This window comes from Eumetopias jubatus, unplaced genomic scaffold (genome assembly GCF_037043125.1).
Source record: "Eumetopias jubatus isolate StellerSeaLion01/CBP00866 unplaced genomic scaffold, mEumJub1_p1.0 scaffold_8, whole genome shotgun sequence".
NCBI classification, from domain to species: Eukaryota; Metazoa; Chordata; class Mammalia; order Carnivora; family Otariidae; genus Eumetopias; species Eumetopias jubatus.
Window position 1 is genome coordinate 105,064,297 of NW_028274814.1, and position 24,124 is coordinate 105,088,420.

A 24,124-nucleotide genomic window follows, 5' to 3' on the forward strand; every position below is an offset into this window, starting at 1 on the left:
CCAGTGCTCCATGCGGTACATGCCCTCTTTAATACCCATCACCAGGCTAACCCATCCCCCCACCGCCCTCCCCTCTAGAACCTTCAGTTTGTTTCTCAGAGTCCATAGTCTCTCCTGGTTCGTCTCCCCCTCCGATTTCCCCCCCTTCATTCTTCCCTTCCTGCTAACAAGATCTCTTTTCTTTTTATTGACTTAGAAATTGATTTTTTTATATAACTGTACACTTTTATGAGCCTTCCCTACAATGTATAATTTATGAATTTGCTCTCTGATTACATTAATATATGTGCACAAATGAGCTGTTTCAAAATGGTGATGTATGATTTGGAATTAATTAGGAATATGTTAAATAACTAAACTATGAATAAAAATTGATAAATTCCTGTGACTTGAGTTATAAGAAGGTACTGTGCATGCAGTCAATCCATTTCATTACCGTGTTGTTTTCGTTACATAAGTGAAATTTGTATTAGTGACTGCAGATATCTAGTGACTAACATTCTCTTTTGGCCCCTTAATAGCAACACTCTTTAATATCTGATATGTAATACCTAAGATTCTAAATTGAGAAGTAATCTGTGGAAAATTTGAGAACCGATCAACTCTTTGTAGGAGCATTTCAATAAAGACCACCGTTCAACATGACTAAAATATTAAGTGCTTATTTTGGGTTGTCATAGTGCAAACATTAAGTGCTTTCATAAAGAAAATTCATCTTGCTAAATTTAGACGGGGGCTTGTATCCATTTGGTTCATAAATCTGGATAAAAGACAAATTGTTGCATTTACCCAGATGTTTTATCTTCCCAGCAACTTATCTATAAAATGACTGAAAACATCTGGATTATAGACTGAATTTTTCATTTTCTTTTGTACATAGAGAAACAGGTGCTACAATCATAATTTAAAAAAGGGAAATTAAGGGAATAGATAATTGTCCCATTAAGATATGGTAGTTCATGTGCAGAAACAAACAAACAAACAAACAAACAGCCAGAACTTCATTATCCTCAGAGGTGTACAATCACCAGGAAAACACTGCACTGTTATGAGTCACTTTTAGCTTTTCCAGAAATCAGATACAGGGCACCATTTTGGAAAGAGAGAGCTGTCTGCATGGTGCATGGCGTCCTTTGCAGGAAGGGTTTTGTTTTTTTGTTTTTTCTGACTGAAGATAACTATAAAGGAATGGTTTTCCTTATGAGTGAATGACCAAGTACAAACAAACAAACAAAAAGCTTCCTTCAATTTCCGAGACTAGTTACTAAAACCCAAAACATCGTAGACCTTATACTTTTCTGAGGTTTTCTACCTTTCCTCTTCTCTCCTGTCCTTTCCATCACAGCTATTTACTGAGAAGCTGTGATGCTGGTTTAGAAATGATTGCAACCAAACAGCTTGGCGTCCCACTTTTTAATGTTATTTATGTAGAAACACTATTTCTTCACATGACATCAGTCAGTTAATTAAAGACAACGACTGTGAGGTTAGAATACTCGAGTTCCACGAAGGCTTCTATAAAGGACAACTTGGTAAAGGGTTGTGATGAAAGGAATCCATGATTCTTCCCATCTGCTGCCAGAATATTATCTGTGTGGTTCCCCTCAGAAGATACAGAGCTGACACTGAAAGTGTTTCAAGTACCTTCTGCCTAAGTAGAGAGGAAGTAGTAGAAATGACTTAAGAGCTGCCAGTTGGAGCAGCAACAGGGTGATTTTGTTGTTTGTCTGTTTACTTGTTTTGTTTCTATCACTTTAATGGGGGAGTAAGATTCTTCATAGAATTTCAAAAGCCCTAAGGAGGGATTTCAATGAGAAAACAGTAGTCACCTAATGGATTGAGACATTGGTGACAACTTAAGTTACTGATCTTTCTTTATCTGCCTTGAGCCATCTTTGCTGAGTTCTTATGTCTTAGAGTAATCACAGTATTTTTGTCTCTGTTTGATTGAACTGCTACAGTTTTAATTGCAATTGCCAGTTCTGAAGTCACTCTATTCTATATATAGCCAAAATCCTCCTTCTTTGAGGAGCCTGATAATTCTGGATTTTATTAAAGTGGTTCCAAATCCTCCAGCAAACTTCACTCATGCCAGTTCTTAAACCAAAATCATTGATCTTAAAAGTACACAGAATCAGCGCGCCTGCGTGGCTCAGTCGGTTAGGCGGCTGCCTTCGGCTCGGGTTGTGATCCTGGGGTCCTGGGATTGAGCCCCACATCGGGGTCCCTGCTTGGCAGGAAACCTGCTTCTCCCTCTCCCTCTGCCTGCCGCTCCCCTTGCTTGTGTTCTCTCTCTGTCAAATAAATAAATAAATAAATAAATAAAATCTTAAAAAAAAAAAGTACACAGAACCCTAATACCATATTATTAATATGTGTCAAGGCTACTTGACGTGGTAATCCTTATTTTTGCACAATTTGGTAGGATGTACTTTTAAGAACAGACAACTTGGACAACAGCTTTAACCACAGAAACTGGTTAGGCTGACCAAATTCAGTCCATATCCTTGGGTTTATCTGGACAAGATCCAGTAGCCCAGGACTTCTTTAAAGACAGCAATGTATTTTCTTTACAAAAATCAAATCCACAAAATTGAATAATTAATTACAGTTTAAGAACAATTACCCTGAGCAGGGATCTCTGTGGGAAATGGTACAGGTTCAAATATAGTACCATCTCATTCCTCCCAGCTAGGCTAATTGTGAAACACATAGCCAACATTTGAGGATTTGATATGGAGGGTATCAGAGTTTAAGCCACTTGTTTCTCCGGATCACCCTCTTCCTTTGTTACCCCCACTTTCTCAGACATTCTACTCTTGTGCATATGTTGGTACACTTTTTTGCCGAGAGATTCTAATGTGTCAGTCTAATGTGACAGTCAAAAATAAATTTAATCCATAGTAGGGGATTTTCTTCATCTTTGGAATTCAACATTGGAAGCTTTATGATTGTTATTTCTGCCTTTTTAAAAAACATTTTGAAACTATGTGCGAAATGTGTGACTTTCTTATAACTTGAATGTAGTTTGCCCCATGCAAAATCTTGTATATTTTGCTGCAAAATGCTTTTCTAGGACTAAGGCATAAGAAGCTCTATATGGGTAACGTGACAGTGAGGAAAGCGTCTTCTTGGTCACTTACCTTGAAGATGCTATCTTCAATTATTTACAAGCTATTCTCTGTAGCTTGGGAGCCAATAGTCACTAGCCAACACTCCCCGGCTGCAGATCTTGGAGTGAAATACACCTATGTACAGATGATGCCTTCCTGTGTTTGCTTTCTAACTCTTTGTTATTCCTGGCTTTTGGGTTTTACTTAATGTCCAAGTCCGAGTGGTATAGCTTCGTTAAAGTACAGGCCTGTATTTTCAAAGACAATGCATTGCACTAAACTCTCGAAATGCACACTGTAGAATTCAGAATGCTGGGTTGAATTGGGCTGCACTGACAATGCCTTCGCCCCATGACCTGCGCTGTCCAGGGTAGACCCCATGCCACTTTCAAATAGTAGGATGCAGAGTCTTTAGTGATGTGAATGAATCACTTCTGTCTGCTGCCTTTTTGCTTTTTTCAATGCAGTGGTCAAAAATAAACTCACCTCTTTTTTCTAATTCATGGGGAAGACATTTTACATAGTTTAGCATGAGAAGTTATGATTGGGGAAAGAACAGTTTTATGGATGCAGTGGCATCTCAGCAATGTTCAGCTAGCGATGCCGACAGTATCCATCTGCTGAGAAAAAAGTCCTGACGTCATCTTTGTTGCCTGGCAACGGTATTTTTTTTTTCTCATTTAGAGCAATCTTCATTAGTTTAAGGTGGGTAATTTTTACTGATCATTTGAGAAGCAGGGGCTTAGAGGTAAGCTACGTGAATTTGAATTGTGGAAGGAATAATCTCTTGTCAAATGTAAGGCAAGCTTGATGAGGCTTTTCTTTTTGAAAGGGAATAACTGTTTACAAATTGTTAATCCATCTGAAACTGAATCTCCCAAGTCAAATAACAGCCATTGAATCAGACATTGTCCTCTTTACAGCATGATAATGTAGAAAGATCATCAAGTTGTTTTTTTTTTCAAATACGATTACATGAAGTAGTGTGGATATGTATAACTGCTTTTTAGAATATTTATTTGTACTCATTATTGTATTAGTGATAATGTTTTCACAGAAGACTGAACACTGGGAAATCGATTAATAACATAAAGTTGGTTTGGTCTTTGAAATGTCTATTCTAATCCTCCAACCTTTGGCAAGAATCACATTTAATCCACTCTTGAAAGGTGAAAATCTGTTATGTTTTTGTAGATCTTTATAAGAAAAAAAGAGTTCCTAAACCCTCCATTGATAAACCTTACTGTCTGGAAATTTCTCTTTCCTGCATGTAAACCCCTGTACTGTGGGTCCATTGACCCCCCCCCCAAATAGTTCCCAATTAACTCGTTTGCTGTCAGTTCTGGTTTCAAAAACCACAGATGCCTATTCTCCTTGGAAAAGCAATCAATGTAGGTAGTGGAAAGTGTTGTGGAATCCTAACAGGATGGCCTTTAAATCCTGATTCAGCCACTGACCCGATAGCCATGGGCAAGTCCTTGATCTTCTGCTTGCACTTTATCTCATGGGCTTGTAGAAAGCTTGAAATGAAGTGAAATATGTCAAGCAATGCAGCTGACTTCCCGGCCGATCGTAACACTCAATAAAGTTTTTCCTTTTCCTTTCCTTTCTATGAATCACCCTTCACGAATATAAAGACCATCTTTAGCCTCCTGGCCTGTAGGTAATCCAGACTCAAGAAAACTTGGAACATAAGAGCTCAATTTATACATGAGAAAAAGTAATCATAGTTTAATTTCTTAGAGTCAGCCAGCTAGTTAAGATTAGAATTGGAACTCTCCTTGCTCTGTGTTGTCCAGAGTCCTCCTATTTTATGTCCTATCTTATGCCTTCATTAATTCAACATTTCTTATCTAACTCAACTGCAGGTTATTTATGAGTTTTCCCACCACTAGAGGCAGGAAGGAGCTCGTAAGGAGGAAGGATAAGACCACAGCTCAAATTAATGGTCTGCTTCCAGCACAAAAAGTTAGGCGGCTTTGAATTAAGTATTTTAAACAGTAATCGTACCATCTCATGAACACAAAGATTGAATTGATTTTCTTTCACCAGTGTACATCTCACTGTTCTGCTTTCTTTCTGCTACCACCATTCAAGTTATTTATAGCGCACTGTATAGATTCAGAGGTGGAGAGAATGGTTTCTCTACAAATTGCTTTTATGCCCATCATGATGCTGTGATTAATATGACTCAGCGGTACCAGGCTGCTGAATTGATTGATTTCCAGGACTTCAGCTCTCTGCATGGGCCACCAACTTCTAAATCTATATTGCTTAAATGTAGTGTTTCTAGAACCACAGTGTGCAGAATAGCAGATTTTCAGATGCGACAGGAGCTCTTATCAACAGAGTTGGGCTCTGTGAACCTGCCACTGTGTTCTTCTTAACCCACACTCACATCTACTCTTCTTTCCACGTTGCCTTTCATGTCTGAGCCAAAATCCTGGGGTGGTCCTGGACCTCTCCCTCTTGCTCTTTCTCCATACCCAGACAATCACCAAGACCCTCTGACTCTGAGCATAACTCAGATTTGGTCTCATCTTCCACTTCTGCTCACTCACCCTCATCAGACCACCAGCATCAAACTGACTTCTTGCTCTGGATGGGATCCTCAGCTTAGTGCTCCAGTTTGCAACTGAAGGGATTTTTCTACCATGCAATTCTGAGCAAATCACTTCTGCTAAAACCCCGTGTCTCTCCTTGTTCCCGGAATGATATCCACATTTCTTACCATGGCACAGAAGACACTTCATGATCTGCCTCTGCTCATCTCTCTCACTTTGTCTCTTGTTCTGTTCTCTCTTAGCCACCCAATTGCCCTGAGCTTTGCTATGCTGAATAACTTGCTGTCAGTCCCTTGATGGTCTATCTTCTCAACCTTTGAACATGCTGCTATTTCTGTTTGGCATGTCTTTCCACCCTTAACACTGCCTTCTCATTAAAAGAAATGCCTTTCAGAGAATTCCATAAATATGTATTGAAGGACTGACCTTTGAATATCATTCTTGGGATAAGAAAATGTTGGAACAGAATTATAATGGTAAGATACAGCTTTTTCTCTTCTGAATCCTCTATTCTCCCACTCCCTGATTCATTTTAGGATTGCATTATTCTGTGATTAGCTATTTATTTTTTAAGAACCCTGACCTCAGTAATGGGAACTGGAGCCTAAACCCCTGTAAGAAATATGTATTTACTAGTCAGCAAACATTTCTCGAGCACAAAATGTCAGGGACTAGACTGTGTTTGGTCCTGCTCATTCAAATGGTTCTCAAGCACCTAGGAAGAGCCTAATTTCAACAGCTGGTTAGGAGAGAGTTTTCAGATAATTATATGCACATTTTTTTTTGAGAATTACACTAGTTCTTTTTTGAAAGATTTTATAATATTTTTAGTGGCGAGTGTTCCAAGTGTTTATTGCTGTGCAAAAACAAACAAACAAACAAAAAACCCCCAAACCTAGCAGCTTAAAACAACATCCATGTATCATGGTTTCATGGGTGTGTGTTATGGGCAATGATCAGCAGGGGTTTTATGCTCCATGTACTAGTTTGTTTGTTTGTTTGTTTCCATGGACTGTTGATTGAGACAACTCAGACAATAAATAGTGGTGAATGGACTGATCTGGTGGGTCAAGATAACTTCACTCTCATGCTTGGAATGGCTGGAAGGTTGGAGTCAGTCAGGACTGTTGGTGTGAATGCCTGCAAGTGGCATTTTTAGTGTGGAAGATTCAGAATAATGGGCCATTTTACATGGTGGCTCAGAGGTTCCAGAGATAGTGATCTAAAACTCTTCAGGCCTGTGCCTGGAAACAAAGAATCACTTCCACTCTTTTCTCTCAGTGTCATCAAAAAGTGGCCCAGATTCCAATAGAGAGGACATAGGTCCCACCTTTCAGGAGGATGAGGCTCAAATAAATTGCAGTCATCCTTAATCTCCACCGTGGGTAAATTTCAAAGTTGTGGATGTAGCCTTCTGAATTTTTCAACATAATTTCCCCTTTGCTCGCCATTCATAAATAACTTCTGCCTATATTTTCATGTGTATCTTGCCAGGATACCTATTTTTGTTCAACGCATAGTATTTACAAAAAAGAATCATATTATGCATTCTGTTTTACAGATTTTCTAAACAATATTTTGTGAGAATTATTTCCTATCAGACATTTTTCTATGTTGTTTGAATAGCTATGCATAATTCTTAATATGGAATATTCTCTATTTTTGGACAGTCTTCTAAACATTAATATAAACAATACTGTGATAAATATCCTTGATGCTTAATGTTTGTGAACTCCTACAAATATTCCTTTATATATATATATATCCCTTAACGTGGTACAACTGGGTTAAAGAGTATGTACATTTTTAAGGACTTTTATAATTGCCACATTGCCTTTGAGAAATGTTGTGTTGATCTATACACACACTAACACTTATGTAACAAAAATGATTGTCTTTGGCTTTTGTGGGCAATCTGTCTCCCTTGCACCCTAGTCTTTCTGCTAGTCTAGTGAATTCTCATCTGAGAATAAATTCTCATGTTCTTCATGTTCAGGAAGCCACAGAAATCTCAATATGAAACAACTATTCTAATACAGCCTCTGTCTGTCCATGAATTTTCTCATACACATCTCTCTCAAAACCCCAACTAAAATAAACCTGATTGCAGACAATGGATGTTGTACAAATATTTACATAAATTTTATGTGCATTGTTGTGCTTCATTAACCTTTTGTTCAAAAGCCCTCATTAGCTTGCAGGATCACTCAGACCGAAAGCTTAAGGTCTTACAAGGACTTCAAAGTAGTTTTAAATGATCTGTTTCCTCACTACCTATCTGAGCTTATTTCCTGTTAATACTTTCCTCATTTATTCTGCTTCAGTAACACCAGCTGCCTAACTATTCCTGAAACACTCCAGGAATAAGCTTACCTCAGGACCATTGCAGTTGTGGTTCCTTTCTCGTGGATTCTTTGTCCTTAGATGTCATGTGACATAGGTCCTCACTCGTTTCAGGTCTTTACTCAGATGTTGCCTTCTCAGGGAGGACTTTCTGGCCCCCCGGTCAAAAATTGCAATTCTTCCCCATCACATCTCATTCCCTGTCTATGTTTTTAAAAATTTTCTTAGTGCTCATCACTCTTTAACATGCCATATGGTTTATTTATGTTTTTTATTGTTTGTCTTTCCAACTAGAATGTGAGCTCCTTGACCGTAGGAATTGTGGTCACTTTTGTTTACTCTTCTATCCCCAGTTCTAATGAGAGCACCTATCATGTAATAGCTGCTCAGTAAATATTTGCTAATAAGGGATATGTCCCACCAGTACCTCCATTTGCGAATATGAGAGACCGGGCTCACTCTCTGTTGGTAGGATTTTTCTTCCTCTGAGACACAGTCTGGGCGATTTCTCTTCAGCCCTCTGTATTCTCCCTAAGAACCTCACAAGTGGTACACTTGTCTATTTCATTCTTCTCCTTGTCTGTAAGAACTATGCAAACCAGTGCAAATGGTTTAAATTTTCTAGGTTAGTCCTTAGTAGTTTTCATTTGTAAGAAGACTATTCCCTTTTCTCCCTGTCTCCCTATGTAGTTGGATTAAACGCATAATATAAACAAAAAGCACTTAGCATAGTACACAGCATAATTCATATTTGAAAAAAAAAAGTATATTCATTTTCATTCCTTTTCTTCCTTTAGAGTTAGCAGTTTTAAGGAAAATTCCTTTACGTAACAGTTCACTAATGCAATGAGGTAGAGAGACAGTAAAGTGAAGTGTCTGCATTCGCCGTTAATGCAGTATGAATATAAATGTACCAAAATAATGCATTCTTCACAAGCTTCAGTTCCCTGCCATATTCTTCCTGGGTGTCTCTTTCTAAGATTAGGTATCTTTGGAAAGATTTCTCCAAATGAACCATCCAATTCTGTTCTTCAGAGAGAATGTTCTAGTTTGCACCTATTTCCCGGTCACAGGGTGACATCCGGATTTCCCATCTCCCTAGATAACTGCTAGCCGGTTAATTATAGCCTGGACAGTGTGAAGCAGATGATTTTAGAACATATTTGCAGTGGGGCTTTGGGAATCCTTAGAAGTTTGGTTAAGGCCGGCAGTATGCCTGAGGGCTTGTCCCAGCCAGAAGCCTATTCTGCACATGGACCAGCCTGAGAGCCGGGGTGGTTGTGATCCTTGTGCGTGAATGTGTGAGCACATGGATGTGTGAGCACACAGGCATGCACTTGCCGTGCAGGTGGATCAGTACATTCTTTGGGTCTCAGGATGTTCAGAGATATAAAGAGAGAAAACCAAAGTTCTCATCCCACTTTGGTCCTAACTATGGCTCCCTTGTGGAGCCGAGGAACTGTCATTTCGCCTGAATGTATCTTTTACATGTCACTACCAACAGTTCTTTTTCCAAACCCCCAAATGAATATAAAGTCAGCGAGATACCCGAATGACTTATATTGTCTACTTGTCTACTACTGGATAATCCTTTTTATTGCCATTAAAATTCAGTCAAAGTAATCATGTAGAAGAACGTGCTGTTCATATGTCTTACAATCATTAATTATAACAAAACAGCTGAGGGTGCAAAGATGGTAACTATGTAATCACTATACAAAGATGCAGGCAGTAGAAGCTGACCACGTCACTAACTCATTCCTGTGTCTTTGCGTAAGACGAGGTTTTGTTCTCGCTTCCTCTTCCCATACCTCCTTTCTCCCAGTGTTAGAGGAAGAACAGAGTGCCCGCATCTTTCCTAAGAATCCACAGGGACATGAGATGCAGCAGAGTGCAGTTAGAGTTTCGTTGTGGTGGTTTTGTGTTTGTCTCTCTTTCAGACAGCAGGTCCTGAAGCCATCTTCCGGAAGGTTCGTTTGTAGGTTCTAGAGCCATCTGTTGACACGTTGCTGAGAGGCTTCATGGTGTTAAGAAATGTAGAGAGTTTGAACTTGAAATGATTGGAGTGCCACTGGTGATAAACTAAACCTGATGAGACACACTTTGAACACAGAAGATGTGCTTTAGCAGTTGCTTCCCCCGCCCAGGGCGTGAGGGGGAACAGAAGCATCATAAGGGGGACATCTCCCTGTGTCCTGTGTCCTAGTAGCTTCTGTGGCTGTAGTCACCTTCCTCTGTCAGCACACCTTCCTTTAAGCTCCTCACTGAAACTCGACAGGGGGTTGCTTCCCGGTACCACACCGCTCTTGTCTCTGTCAGTTTGGAGGACAGCTGAGTCATTACTGAGACATTTTTAAAAAGGCAAAGGGGAAAATGTTGCTAACCTTTCCGAATATGGGGGTTTCCTTCCCTGCTTTGCTTGTGCTGTAGGGAGAGAAGACAGGGAGATTGCGTGACTGATGGAATGACATTTTGTATAATGCCCGTCCATTTTTTGTCATGGTATGAACACATTTGAAACATTTGTCATGGTATGAAGCCATTTGAAAGTTCTTTGTTAACATCAGAAATGTCTGCTCTGGTGACTTGCTGCTTCTCCTCAGTGGTGACCATATCGCTTAGCATCTTAAGCACTGGACTGTGACTTAGGAACTGTGTTTTCATGCTCCAGAGTCCATCTTCCGTTATTGATGCCAGCTGAACCACCATCCATAAAATGTGAATAATAAACTGAACTACTCTGGAAAGTAAAGAAGAGTAATAAATTCTTCCCACCATCCTAAAGTGATATACATGTATGATAAGTTATGGTAGAAGCCATAGTGGAAAGAATACATTCTGAGTCCTTAGGAAGATAGATGTTTTTTTAATTTTTTGGATTACTTTGGATCCATTTGGTTTGGCAGTTAATCCCTTGGGTATACATACTGTATGTTTGTGTGTATAATATTAAGCCACTAGTTCCAAAACTTTTCAGTTAGTACCTCTTACTGTGCTCCTCCACACATGCAAATCTCGTATTTAAAAGATTATGCCAACCCCAAACTTGTGTTCACCCATAATAACAAATGCATTTGTCCATAAAAATAATCACTTTCAGAATGTACGGCTATCATATAATAGCTGCTATTGTTCTGACTATTAACAATTTGAGACAGAGAAAATGATTTTATCATGTTTGTTCATCCGTGCAAGTTAATTGTGGCAAAGTCTCTGGTCTTGATGAAATAATCAGCATAGCATAAATGTCCTTCTTTCCTTCCTTCTTCCCTTCCTGCCTGCTTGCCCTGTCTTCCTGCCTTCTAGGAGCCCAGGGACAACAGACTGAGAGCAATTTGATAGAGCATTGTTAAGTTCAGCTGTAGATGCAAGCTCTCTAGGTAGCTGTAGTTCTTTCAAAATTAGAGTTGATATTGTTCATATATTCCCCCAAATCCTTGGGTTATTTATTCCAGAAATTAAGCCATAAATAACAAATATCTTGCACGTAGCTATTACTTACCATGATAAAAATCTTTAGGTGAATTAAGAGAGAGCACTTTTCTAAAGATCTTTGAGTTTTTATCACGTGTTGCAAAATTCTCACAGCCACATAATTCTGTATTTTTCATGCCTGTTGATTCATAACCAAGAACATTAGAGAGACCTCTCTTTTCTTTAGAAGTGTTACTCTATACATTATTCTCAATTTGTGTCCTTAGGTTTTAAAACTGTTGGATCTGGTATCGATTACTGGATCTTTTTTTCATTTTTAAAGAATACATTTCCACTCCTCATCTCTTCCTCGTGCAGTTAAAGTCTATGACAAACTTGGGGGTAGGGGGCAGGGCATACATCGAAGAAACATCATGATCTCGAGTTTAAATATTAAATGATAAATAATATTTATTTCTCCAGAGACTGGATCCCCAATTACGGCATCATGCATTGGATTAGGTAATTCTAAAACACCTCCTCCAGGACAAGCAGGAAAAAGTGTTCCAGGATACAATGGTGAGAAATGACCCTGATTATTTGGAATATGCAAGGTTAATACATTTGATATTTTTCCATGTCTAATGCGAATCAAACTGCACAGTAGGTGCTTAAAAGTATTTGATTGAATGAATACTTTGTACTATAAATAAATGCCTTAATTTTGTTATTAGTCAATTGGATCAAAAATAAGATTGTTGACTTCCAAGGACATGTTCTAAATGGCTGTCATAACCAAGAAAATAGTATTTATAAGGTACATTAAGGATATGGCTGTGAAATTAATATGTATGGAATCCTTGCTAGGTGCAGAGTACTTTGCATACATCATTTCATTTAATGATGAATTGTATTTAATTCAGAGGTATCATTACCATTCTAAAGATGAGTTAACTGGTGCCCGGAGAGACTGAATCACTTTCTTGAGGTAATACGGCTGATTGCTCCTATAGACAACGTTTCATTTTGTTTGTTTCTTTGTGTGTTTTTGCTACAAAAGTTGCAGTGTTTCCCATTATATATATGCTACCGTTTAATTTAGGAGTGATGATAAGGCTTCTGAACCTTGTTGGCCAAAGATAAGTATAAAAGGTAAAGATTCAAAATAAATAAAAAGTAAAGATTCTAAATAGAAAAATCACTTCATCCATGCTGGTGGTATGTGACAATGGGATATAATATATTTTAAGTATTTGCTATAGATTGCTGGTAGTGGCTATAACAGTTCAGTAATATCCCATGGGCTCCACTTGCTAGTTGCATAACTTATACAAGTCACCTAACTTTTCAGAAATTCGATTTCCTTCTTTCTAAATGGGAATAATAATTCCCCATGCTTCATAGGGTCATGATGTAACACACTGAAGCATTAACACAAGCACTCGCCAGTAACCAGACTGAACTAAGTCTTAGCTAGTCGTGTGCTGCTGTTTCAGGGAATATGAAGAACAGAAGTTATTTTATATGCATAAGGTCACACAATTTAGCTTAATAGACTTATGAGGAAAACCCATCTTTGGGAGACAGAAAACGGTTCCAACATATAGTTTCTATTTGCATGTAAATTCTAAAATATAGAGAATATATAAAATATATATCCTCTGCCTCCCTGACATAAAAATACTGTCTTTTCTTTCTAGGACAGTGATTAGTTAAGGAAACGTGGATCATTTGACTTGCCTCTCAGATGTATTTGTAAAAAGAAACTTTAGATTTTTTTTTTTTTTAGGGCAGAAATAGATATTCTGTGAAGTCAGTGACTTTTCCAAGCATGGGAAGGTGAACCCAGCTTTAGTGAAATCTTCACTTTGAACGGTTCTGTCATCCTTGCTCCTTTTATTGGAAAAATTGCTTTGTGTTGAGCCATTTTTAGGGGCTGATGTTTGTGGGAGATGTTAAATACATTTCCCTTTTGGTATTTTTATACTGAGCTATAAGAAAGAGTTAAGCTTTGATGCCTCATGAAATTTCAGTACAGAAATTTCTCCTTGGCTGACAGACAGTGTAGGTTAAACGTTAGAACTAAAGTATCTATAACCAAGGAAGTGGTGACTTTATGACTCATGATTTTTATGTTTTGTGGTTAGTCAGAGATTCAGAAGCATAATGTAGTATTCAGTAGTATAATAAAAAAGCAGTATCCACTTGGGAAAGGAAAGAAAACCATTTTTTGTGTGTGAAAAATATTCAATGCGATGTAACAGTTTCACATTCATTGAGTACCTTAACACAAGCTTGTCACCTTTTTCTTCAGGTAATTCTTGTAACAACACTGAGAAAAGAATCACTCCCATTTTTTATCTAGAGAAATTGAGGGTGTAATACTTGTACAGGGGAGCAGAGTAAATTGGCTACTGTACTGAGATTTGGGGACGCAAGCATTAGTGAGGCATGACCTCCAACCTTAATGACCTTCTAGTCTTGTGAGAGGAATATTTATACCACTACTAATTGTCAGAATAGAACTTTAAAACAAAGTGCTCTGGGACCACAAAGAAAGGAACGATTAACTTTTTTCTGGGGACAGTGTCCTTCTTTTCTCGTAGCCTCGCTCAGTAGAACAACCTGGATGGATGAAGCCACATAAAGGATCAATTAGAGCTTAAAACATGATGATATATCCTCATTTCCAGCTTGCACTAGGGGTTACTGAATGTGGATTCAAGCTTCGACCTCCTAAAATCTTCAGGATTTTAACAGTGTATTTTAACAGAAAGTACTGGGATAATATTTGGGAATTAAATGGATCTTGAAGGCTCAGAAGTGGATATTAAGCTTTAAATCAGAAGAAGGGGTTTCCCAGGCTTAAATACCTTATTTATATTGCTTGAAATATTTTTTGGTGTATTTTAGAACTTGATGTGTTTCCTTTAATTTTTGAAAAGCTGCATATATTTTTAATGTTTGTGGTAGAATAGAAGGCCATGTTGAAGTGGATATAAACATGGATTATGAAATTAACAGCATGTTTGAAATGCAATGTCTTTACTTAAGGGAGGTTCTGAGGGAAAATTCATGATCTTGTTAAGAATCAAAGCATGTGCTCTTTTAATTTTTTGTGAGACATGTTAGCATAGTTATATGTTCACGGTCTCATAGAAATTAAAAGATGCCTGTGAAGCTACAATTTTGGGGGTTGGATATAGGAAACATGGAAAAGTTTATGCTTTAAGGGTATGCATTTTTATTCAAATTTATATTATTTGTTTGTTTATATTTTACTTTGCAGTTATGATTTTGGATGACAACATGCAAAAACTGAAGGCTCGATGTTTAGGAAATATTGTGGTAAAGTAAGAAAGATTTGCAATGCTACTATTTAAGAGACCAAGAATTGGTATATAATATTAAGAAAAAAATGGAGTGGTTGCAATGATAGTCCTAGGGAAGGGGTTGCAAAATAAGCTCATGCATTGTTTGAGAATACACAGTGCCAACTCTTGTCATTAAACATGGAGGCCCCATTAAGGAGCGCACATGATCTGATGAGCACTGGGTGTTATGCAACTAATGAATCATTCAACACTACATCAAAAACTAATGATGTACTATATGTACTATATGTTGGCTAATTGAATTTAAATTTTAAAAATAGATAAACATGGAAGCCCCCTAAAGTACAACAAATTTAGATATGATTTTTTAAAAGATAAATCTTCCATTTTAAATAATTTTTTGATGATACAAGTAATGTGTAGGTGATCAATTTAACTTAAATGCCGAAAATACAAGGAAGTATGTAAAGATTCTATACTTCCACCCTTTAGCAATACAACATTAATTTTATAGTATATATGACTTTTTCCTTTTGGTAAGCATTTTAGATTTTTGAAACAATTCAGCTTATTCTGTATTGCTGTTTTTCCTTAAATTTGTCTCACGAGCATTGTTCACTTTAACTCTGCCTCTAAAAATGTTTATCCCATTCTAGAACTCTTAGTCTTTTTCGAATATTTACGATTATAAATAATGCTGTATTGAACATCTTTCTTTGTGTTGTCTTTTCTTCTTTTCTGATAATCACTATAGTATTGAATAATTTCTGAAAGTGTAATTACTAGGTCAAATAGTAGCATAATATAAAATCCCTGACTCAGCAAGTACAATTCCTTGCTAACATTTTTCAACCTTGTTCATTTGTAAGCAAAAGTGTCAAAATTTGAAGGGAAATATTAAAATTTGCTTTGATTATATCCATACTTTAAAATTGTTATGCTAGTGGAAGCTGAAATGGAAGTTGATTAAGTTGGGAGGAAAACAGGATGTGACATTTTAGTAATTGATACAGGTTACTTTAGTGACTCTGATTAGCATGAGATTGGCATCTTTACTGATATGGTTTCGTAGTAGAATTTGGCAGAAGGAGCTGCTATAAATAAAGAACATTGTATGTCAGGTCTGAAAAAAGCTTTGTTTTCCTATTTATTTAAAAAAATACTTGGAAAAAAGTTTTTTAAAATAAAAGAATTCTTGGGGCTCCTGGGTGGCTCAGTCGGTTGAGCATCTGACTCTTGGTCTCAGCTCAGATCTTGATCTCAGGCTTGTGAGTTCAAGCCCCTCACTGGGCTCCAAGCTGGGTGTGGAGCGTCCTTAAAAAATAAAATAAAATGAAATAATAAAAGAAAAGAATTCTTATGACTTGGCATCCTGTCTCAGGTCAGAGACCTAAGCTGAGGTACAAAATTGTCTCAGGTTAGGTGTCTGAACTGCAGGATACCAGACACATACCCTCACCAGTCCCTAAACCTAACCCGAACCCAAACCTGAACCCTAGATCTGAGGAAAAAAAAAAGAAAATATGGTATATTTATACAATGGACTATACTCAGCAATAAAAAAGTACGAGATCTTGGCACTTACAATAACAGGGATGGAGCTAGAAAAAATTATCTCAGGTTAATAAAACATTTAAAATTCTGTGAAAATTAAATGAAAAACAGTAACTTAAAAAAGAATGTATTTCTTCAGGTCAAAATACTTTAACCTTACAAAAAGCTAACAGAGCAGATACACTTTATGATACAATTCTCAGATTCTCATTTATCCCTAAACATATAAGCACTATGTTGCTTTTTCAAGTTTAAATTTTAAGACATCTTGTTGGCAAGATGGGAAAATTAAATACTGAATATACCATTTACATGCATATTATTCTGAGCCAGAATGCATGTTAATATAGAGCTGGTTGAAATCTGACCTCTTGGTGGAAGATGGTAGGGATGGGGGGCATGGCGTTCTAAGAAATAAGTAATCTGAACAAGATTGTTGGTGGTTGTTTAGCTTACTTAGGGAAGCACATGGGTTTTGAGAGCCTTTAAAAGTACTCTAGCAGCATACATTTTTATATAACCTCTTAACTATAAGTGAGTCTATCTATTTCATAAAGCAACTCATGTATGATCCTAGGGGTAGTGTTTGATCTAGCAGTTTTATACCCTTCATGTGTTCTGTCATTCTAATTATTGGTGGCTTTGCCCTACTTCCATTCAAAAATAATAAAATATAGCAACAGCCCACATAAACTATATTTTTTCTTGAAGCCATTGATGTGACTTCTGGTACTTAAGAGTAACATAACTATTGCCTTAAAGCATTCTGTTGTTTAAATTGTCACCAATTCAGAATTATTTTCTTCCCTCTGCATTCCTGAACAGGGAATTTTATTGTACTGATCTGAGATTCTGAAATTTCTATGTGAATTATTTGAAGATATAATATGTTATGACATGCAGTGGAGTCTGATTCTTTCCTTAAGTTAATAGTGAAACTAGATGTTTGAAATGTTATATATATTATTGTATTCAAAAGGTAAAGTAGAAAAAACAGGAAAAAAAAGTTCCCACTAAGATCTCTTCTTTAAAAAAAAAAAAAAGTTCTTGAAGCCTTATTTTAGGAACTCGTTTTTATCTGGGAGAGCAAGGATTTCCTTTTGAAACCCACTTCTCCAGTGGCCTTTCCACCCTAACCCATTAACCTCAAAATTATTTGTGCATCTCAGTGGCAGCATGCGAAGGATGTTTTCATATTTAACATCTATCGATAAGACCCATAGCTGTTCTTTGTACCTCGAGGGGATACATTATTCATCCAGAATGTGAAATGGTCAATGAATGCTTTTTAAGATCTCATAATAAATACATGTTTAATTGAATTAAGGGGAAGAAAAAAGCACAGCTTTTTGAGTTAATAAAGATTATTCTGGTTTTAAAAAAAATAGTATGTAATTTGAGAGATAATAATTTTTTCCCTGAAGACTACATTCTAAAGAAGGTCTGTGATCTGAAAGCAGGCTTCTTTCTAGAGATTGGCCACATGGGCCCCCCAAAAACCTCAGTGGACTGTAAAAGGGATTATATCAGATATACAAAATATCTGAGACTCTAAATTTTGAGAGCTTGTTTGGAGGTTCTAGCGGGGGAGCGCAGCTACTCGTATACCCTTGACCAGAGAACGGTCCTCTTCTCTATCGGGGAAGGTCGCCCTCTTCGACCGAGTGCGCAGCTTTGGGAGGGACGCACATGGAGTGGTGAGGGAGGAAGGGGACACCCGCCTAGCCAGCCAGATCAGCTGAATCAACCCTGGCGATCAATGGGGTGACAGATGTCGCAGCCAGATCGCCCTCACATCCTCTGAGACTCTAAATTTTAAGAAATTTGAAAAATTCTTAAAATTCAAATTTGAAAAAACTTACAACAAAAGTTAATACATATTTAATTAAATATCTTTGAAATTTAACATCGTAACAACTTCATGGTCAATTTAGTCTTTTTTTTTAAAGATTTTATTTATTTATTTGACAGAGGGAGACACAGCAAGAGAGGGAACACAAGCAGGGGGAGTGGGAGAGGGAGAAGCAGGCTTCCTGCTGAGCAGGGAGCCCGATGCGGGGCTCAATCCCAGGACTCTGGGACCATGACCCGAGCCGAAGGCAGACGCTTAACGACTGAGCCACCCAGGCACCCAGTCAATTGAATCTTCATAAATTTTTCAGTTCATTTGCAAACAACGTTTAGGTCTTATTTTCTCATTCTGCACAGTTTCTGAATATATACAGTGACTGCTGAGAAATAAGAGCCAATAGTAAACTAAATGTGTGGCTTCTTGCCAAATGATTTTAAAAGCAAAATTATAACTTTTCTTCCAGAAAAATTCTAGTTTCTATGGCGTATTGCTATGTTTTATTATTTGTGCACATATAGGGGGTAAGGCCACTGGTAATAAGAATAATTAGGGCCCACGGGGGACTTGAAACTGAGATGGCATCAAAAGCCACCCCTGGGATTGACCCCTGGCCAGAGATAGATGTCCACTCTCAATTATTCATACCCACACTTTTCTTTATTATCTTGTCTGGTAACTAAGTAGGAGCAGTTTGAAAGAGCAGTATTCCCTAATGTTATTTTTGCTCACTAATCCTACTTGGAGTATAATTACAAGAATATGGGGAAAGTCTGCATGGAATATTTGGAATGTATGGGGCTTAAAGTATATTAAAGTAAGTCAATAAAAAAATGATTCATTGTTTTAATCCCAAATTTGTTTGCTTTTATAAGTACTGCTATAGCTGCTTCTTTCACTATAAAATCTGTTATGAATAGGATAAATAATAATATTGGATACCATCTTTCTCTGACAGTTTCTTTAAAATCTGAAGCTATAATCATATTTCCACCCTTTTCGAGATATTAAATGTAATGATTCATTTTATCATATTAAGATGATTCACCTAAAATGAGAAATACTGGTATGTGGAAATGTTGAACAGAAAACTCTAGCTCTGCTTCATTTTTTCCACTTCTTTTTGTTAATGTTTTTTAGAAATCACTGTTTTGCTCTCCTGGGGATCCCTTTACTGGAAGGGAGACATTTAAGTGATTCCTAAACTACCATAGACCCTGGGATGTAATAAACATGAATCCTACAGCTTTGTAGATTCTCTGCATTCATAGGATTTGCCTTTCTAGTAGAAGAGAAACTATGCGTCTTTGTGGATGTTAGCAAATTCCTTTGATTTTGAAACCTACTCCAGGCAGTTAATTTAGTGGGAAAGTTATAGTGTCTGAATTGCTATGAATACAGAATGTTCATGAATTGTGGGAGGTGTCCTGCAATTGCATTCAGAGCTTTAAAGTGCAGAAGTAAAACAGCCAGTAATTTCCAAGCAACACAGAGCAGGGCATGAAAGAACATTTTAACTGCAATTGCCTTCCTCAGTACCACACTGCTCACTGTTATTAAAGCCATAGGTCTCTGGCTACTGTAACAAGTAGGCAATAGCTGATCAAAACCAACTTGTACTGACTAATAAATCTTTCCACTGTATTCAGTTTTTTAAAAAAAGTCCTCTTTTATGGGCCTGCATTTTTCTTGGACCAGATCCAGTTGTTGCTACTGGAAGTGGGGCTTGTCTGACTCTTGATGTGTGCGGGGGGTGGGGGGCAGGGGGTGGAGGTTGGGGGTGGGGCAGTGGGGGGGTGGGGGTGCCCTGCAGGCAGTGGCAGCGTCCAGGTGGCTTCTACTCTGGTGCCTGCCAATTTCTCAGCCTCCAGAAATTGAACTCCTGTCCCCTAACGGTGTTTGTTCACATCTTTATAGCTTCGCAGGAGTGATTTGGTTGCTTTGCTGCTGTCTTGGGAAAGGGTCAGGACAGCTTTCTTTTCTTCAGCATCTCCTCTGAGTAAAACTAAGGGTGACACATAATTGTAATCATGTTCCTTTCTAACTATTATACGCAGATTTTAGTATGATCTTTTACTAGCCTTACGACATCACCGGGAGGTAGACAGTGGGACAGATATTATCCTCATTTTAGACATGGGTGTCTAAACATCTTTCGTAGTGACACAGCTAGAGCTCACATTTATAACCTAGTCTTTTGTCTGTCCAGAGAGAAAGAAATTATGGCCTAATCAGTCTCTGTGGGGAGACAAAAAGTAGCCTCATATGAAAAATATCAAGTAAAGCCTGCAGACTCCATAGGAAATGCTGGGAGGGCAAAGTTGGGATCTAATCCCACAGTTCTCTAGGGAACAGGAGTTATATCTTCAATGTACTTCTGTTACCATGGGGATTCCTAATGGAACAGTAAATACAGACCATCCTGTATCTGGGAATGGAGACATATAAGAGTTTTACATTCCAGAGTGATCCGGAATGTCATCTTCTACAGTGATGAGCATTCCCTTCTTTTCTTATCTGTTTAAGGATTTCTCAGCACCCCCATGCTTCCCCATCAGCTCCCGTGCTCGGGATCACTTCTGTTACTTCTCTTTTCCCTTAAGATTGGTCTCTGAGGAAAGACATTCTTTGAGGGTAACTCTTGATTCACAGTTGGACAGGTTGCAACAAAACTTGCCTTTCACTCTGCTTGAAAGAGTTGGGAAAGGTATCACAGAATGGTAACATTTTATCTTGGATTTGAAGGAGGAGTACAGACACTAACCAGCCTATGTCTCAGTATTTTCAAGTCTTCCCCTCCTCCTGCCAGTCTAATGTATCTTCATGTTATTGTAACTATAGAAAATAGTTTTCGTTTTCTGTAACATCTCTGTGAGGTAGACGGTAGGACAGATATTATCCCCAGGGCATCCATTTTTCCAGAAGGAATAGGATAATCGTTAGGATATTCAACAAGAAAAATGTTAATTTGGAATTTTGTAAAAAAAAAAAAAAAATCTGCTCTAACTCATATACACCTAACTTCTCTCTGGAGCTTATTGCTGCTCCTGTTTTATTTCACACTCCCAATTCTGGAAGCCTCTCTTCCTGCTTTTCTTTAGGACCATTATATGGCATCTTTCAAGGTTCCTTTTTTAGACTCCTTTTCTAATATTGAAATTGCAACATCTGAATTTTTAAAATGTATCAGACTTTATTAGTGAAGAACAGATAGCATTCCCTCATTTTATCCTACTAAGTACTAATTGCAATCTCCTATCTTGCTCTCCAGCCTGTTTCTCAATTAGATTTGGGGATAATGAAGTAGTTTTCTGGGACATCTCAAAAATGATCAGGAGGCACAGATGCCATTTCCAGCAGATCCACACCTTGGCTTTTAGGTGTGGGCTTAGTTTGAGGGATAAAACTCTCTTCCAAGAGCTCCTGCTGGTACAGAGTCTAAGGACCTGCTATAAAACTTGCCTGACAAACATCTTTATGTTATTTCATTAACTTAATGGAATAGACATCATTCATGACAGTCTTTCTCCTTATCTATATTATAAAAATACTAAGTTTCTTATAGTACCATTATGCCAGGATCTTCATGTGTCTGAGACCGGAATTTAAATCTTTATATCGTTAATGTCTAACACAGTGACTGAGGAATACCAAGCATCCAACAAATATTGACTGAATGAAGAAAATAAATACATGAGTTAATGCACGCATGCATGCATACATGAATGAGTGAATAAAACATAATTCCTCTGGTATTTTCTTCTCTAACTTTCATATCTTCATTGCCCCCTCACTGGCTACTTCTATTCACATAGTCCCCATCTTAAATCAGCCTGCTTCTCTGCCTTAAATCAATGACATATTTTTCCTTCCAGTCTTCCACAAACTTTTAAAAAAGTGTAGTCTAACTTCCTGCCTCCACTTACTTCCTGTTTACTTTTTAATCACTCCTGTTATTGTCTGCTCCACACCACTGAAATGGCAATCCTAAGAATACTCAAAGTATCTTAATCACTGAATTCCCTGACCTCTATTGAATCACTTTCAAACAAAATCTGTGCTTCTATGACTTTGTTGAACACTCAGTCATTATTAAAATTCTACTGGAGTGGCTCCTAAGATACTATCTTTTCCTAGTTCTTAAACATCTGATTTTCTTTTGTTTTTGTTCCCTGATCTTATTTCTTTGGTCCTTAAAGAAGAATAGCATTTGCCCTTGAATTTTTCCTTCCATTTCATGCATTGTCCCTGGATCATATCCTTGGTATGTTATTCTTAATTCTCAGGGTCTGTAGGTCTATACAAACTTATGCAGACCTTTCTCACAGGAGTGAGAAATTGTATAAAAATCCCTACTGTCCCTGTTCTTCAAAAAATTTAAGTAGGTGTTTAAAATGTTGTGCAACAGCTGAAAAAGCCCATGTCCTTAAAGTTCGTTAATTACCCCCCCCAGGATGGCTACCTATACTTTAATTCTCTAAGCTTTAATTAATTATAAGAATCTAATCTATCTGTTACTAATTTTTGGTACCATAGTCCTCTCAGGAAGTAAGAGAAAAGCCAAATTATCAGGGCATCTTCTTTTTAAGGACAGAGGTTGCAGATGTAACCGACTTCTGGGAAGTATAAAATGTTCCTTTTCTCTCTAGTAACACCCTTACCAGAAAATGCTGCACTCTCCATCCCATGTACACACACTGACTGAATCAGGTACATACTAGGCCACCGGGAAAGTCAGATTGCATGCAGTACCCAAAGTACTAATTCATTTGGATTATTAGTGCAAATACTTAGGCGTCTCTACTGCTGCGGGGATCGAAATTTGTATAAAATGAAAGCGAAGCTTATTGAACAGTAGGTCCTTCTATATGCATAGTTTTTAATGTGGGCAATGTTAAGTGTTTCAGGATTTGGATGGGCATTTCTGTATACCAGCAATCAGATGGAGCTAAGAAAAAGTTGCTTTCCTTAGACGTGGTGTCCGCATTCTGATGTCCCCAAAGCTGCCTGGGTGTCAGTTGCCATTTATTATCATAGTTACCTTTTGTTTTTCTTAGAGTATAGTTTAAAAACATCACCATGCAAAACAAAGGAATATATATCAGGATATATTTGGGGGAGGGAAACAACTGAAAATTACTCATTTAATATGTGAACAGAACCCATCTCCACTGAGATTATGGTCGAGGTCTTTTATTTTACATATAGTTGGCTTCACTCATTAATGTTATCACTTCTGGCCCGGATTGGCTTTTGATTTACCATCTACCATCCCTTCTTGGTGTCCTGTTCACCTCTTTATCCTCAGCATCTTGAAAAGGATGCTGAATTGAATGTGTTTTGGTGGCTGCCATATTCATATTTTATTTCCATGTTTAATTACCAATGATTTACACTTGTTTGTAAAATATTAACAATAAAAACAAACTGATGAAATGAAATTATATACATAGTGATTGAGGATTGACCTAGCAAAGTCAGTTACAAGGACCCAAAGGGATCATCTGCCTCAGCCTACTGCCTTCGCGCAGGTTTAGTGATGAACAGCAATAGTAACAACAGCAGAATCTCTGTCGTTCTCTTTACAAATTGCTTTCATATGCATTTTATGCAATTACATGAGGTCCAGAAATGCAGATGTTGCATTTTTTCCTCCATCATAAAATAGTACAAAATGAAGACCTCGCAAGGAGAGGACCTACCGGGAGGCTGGGGATGGTGGAGCTGGGCTGCGGATCCACCTGTAACGGCACTTTCTGCCTGATAGAACATGAGACTACAGTTCAGAGCCTCGGAGGCCTAATGTTGGGGTGGAGGATGCAGGACGTTGCCTCATGTGGGCAGTAGCCATGTCTACTTTGTTTTCAGTTTTCTCAGAATCAGTACTGTGAAGTCACTGCTTCACTTTGTATTTTTTATTACGTGAGCCTGGAGAGGGAAGGTTTTTGGAAA

The 24,124-nt window shown here is 37.8% G+C and overlaps 1 protein-coding gene across 2 annotated transcripts in view; it reads left to right on the forward strand.

Annotated features, from left to right (window-relative positions):
- The window catches only part of ACSS3 (acyl-CoA synthetase short chain family member 3), a 145,846-nt gene that overhangs the window by 101,645 nt on the left and 20,077 nt on the right, over positions 1 to 24,124 (forward strand). For both annotated transcript variants that reach the window (XM_028105411.2, XM_028105412.2), the window contains 2 exons: positions 11,918 to 12,013; positions 14,724 to 14,787. In XM_028105411.2, the coding sequence (XP_027961212.1) occupies positions 11,918 to 12,013; positions 14,724 to 14,787 (160 nt within the window). The remainder of the gene's footprint in view (positions 1 to 11,917; positions 12,014 to 14,723; positions 14,788 to 24,124) is intronic.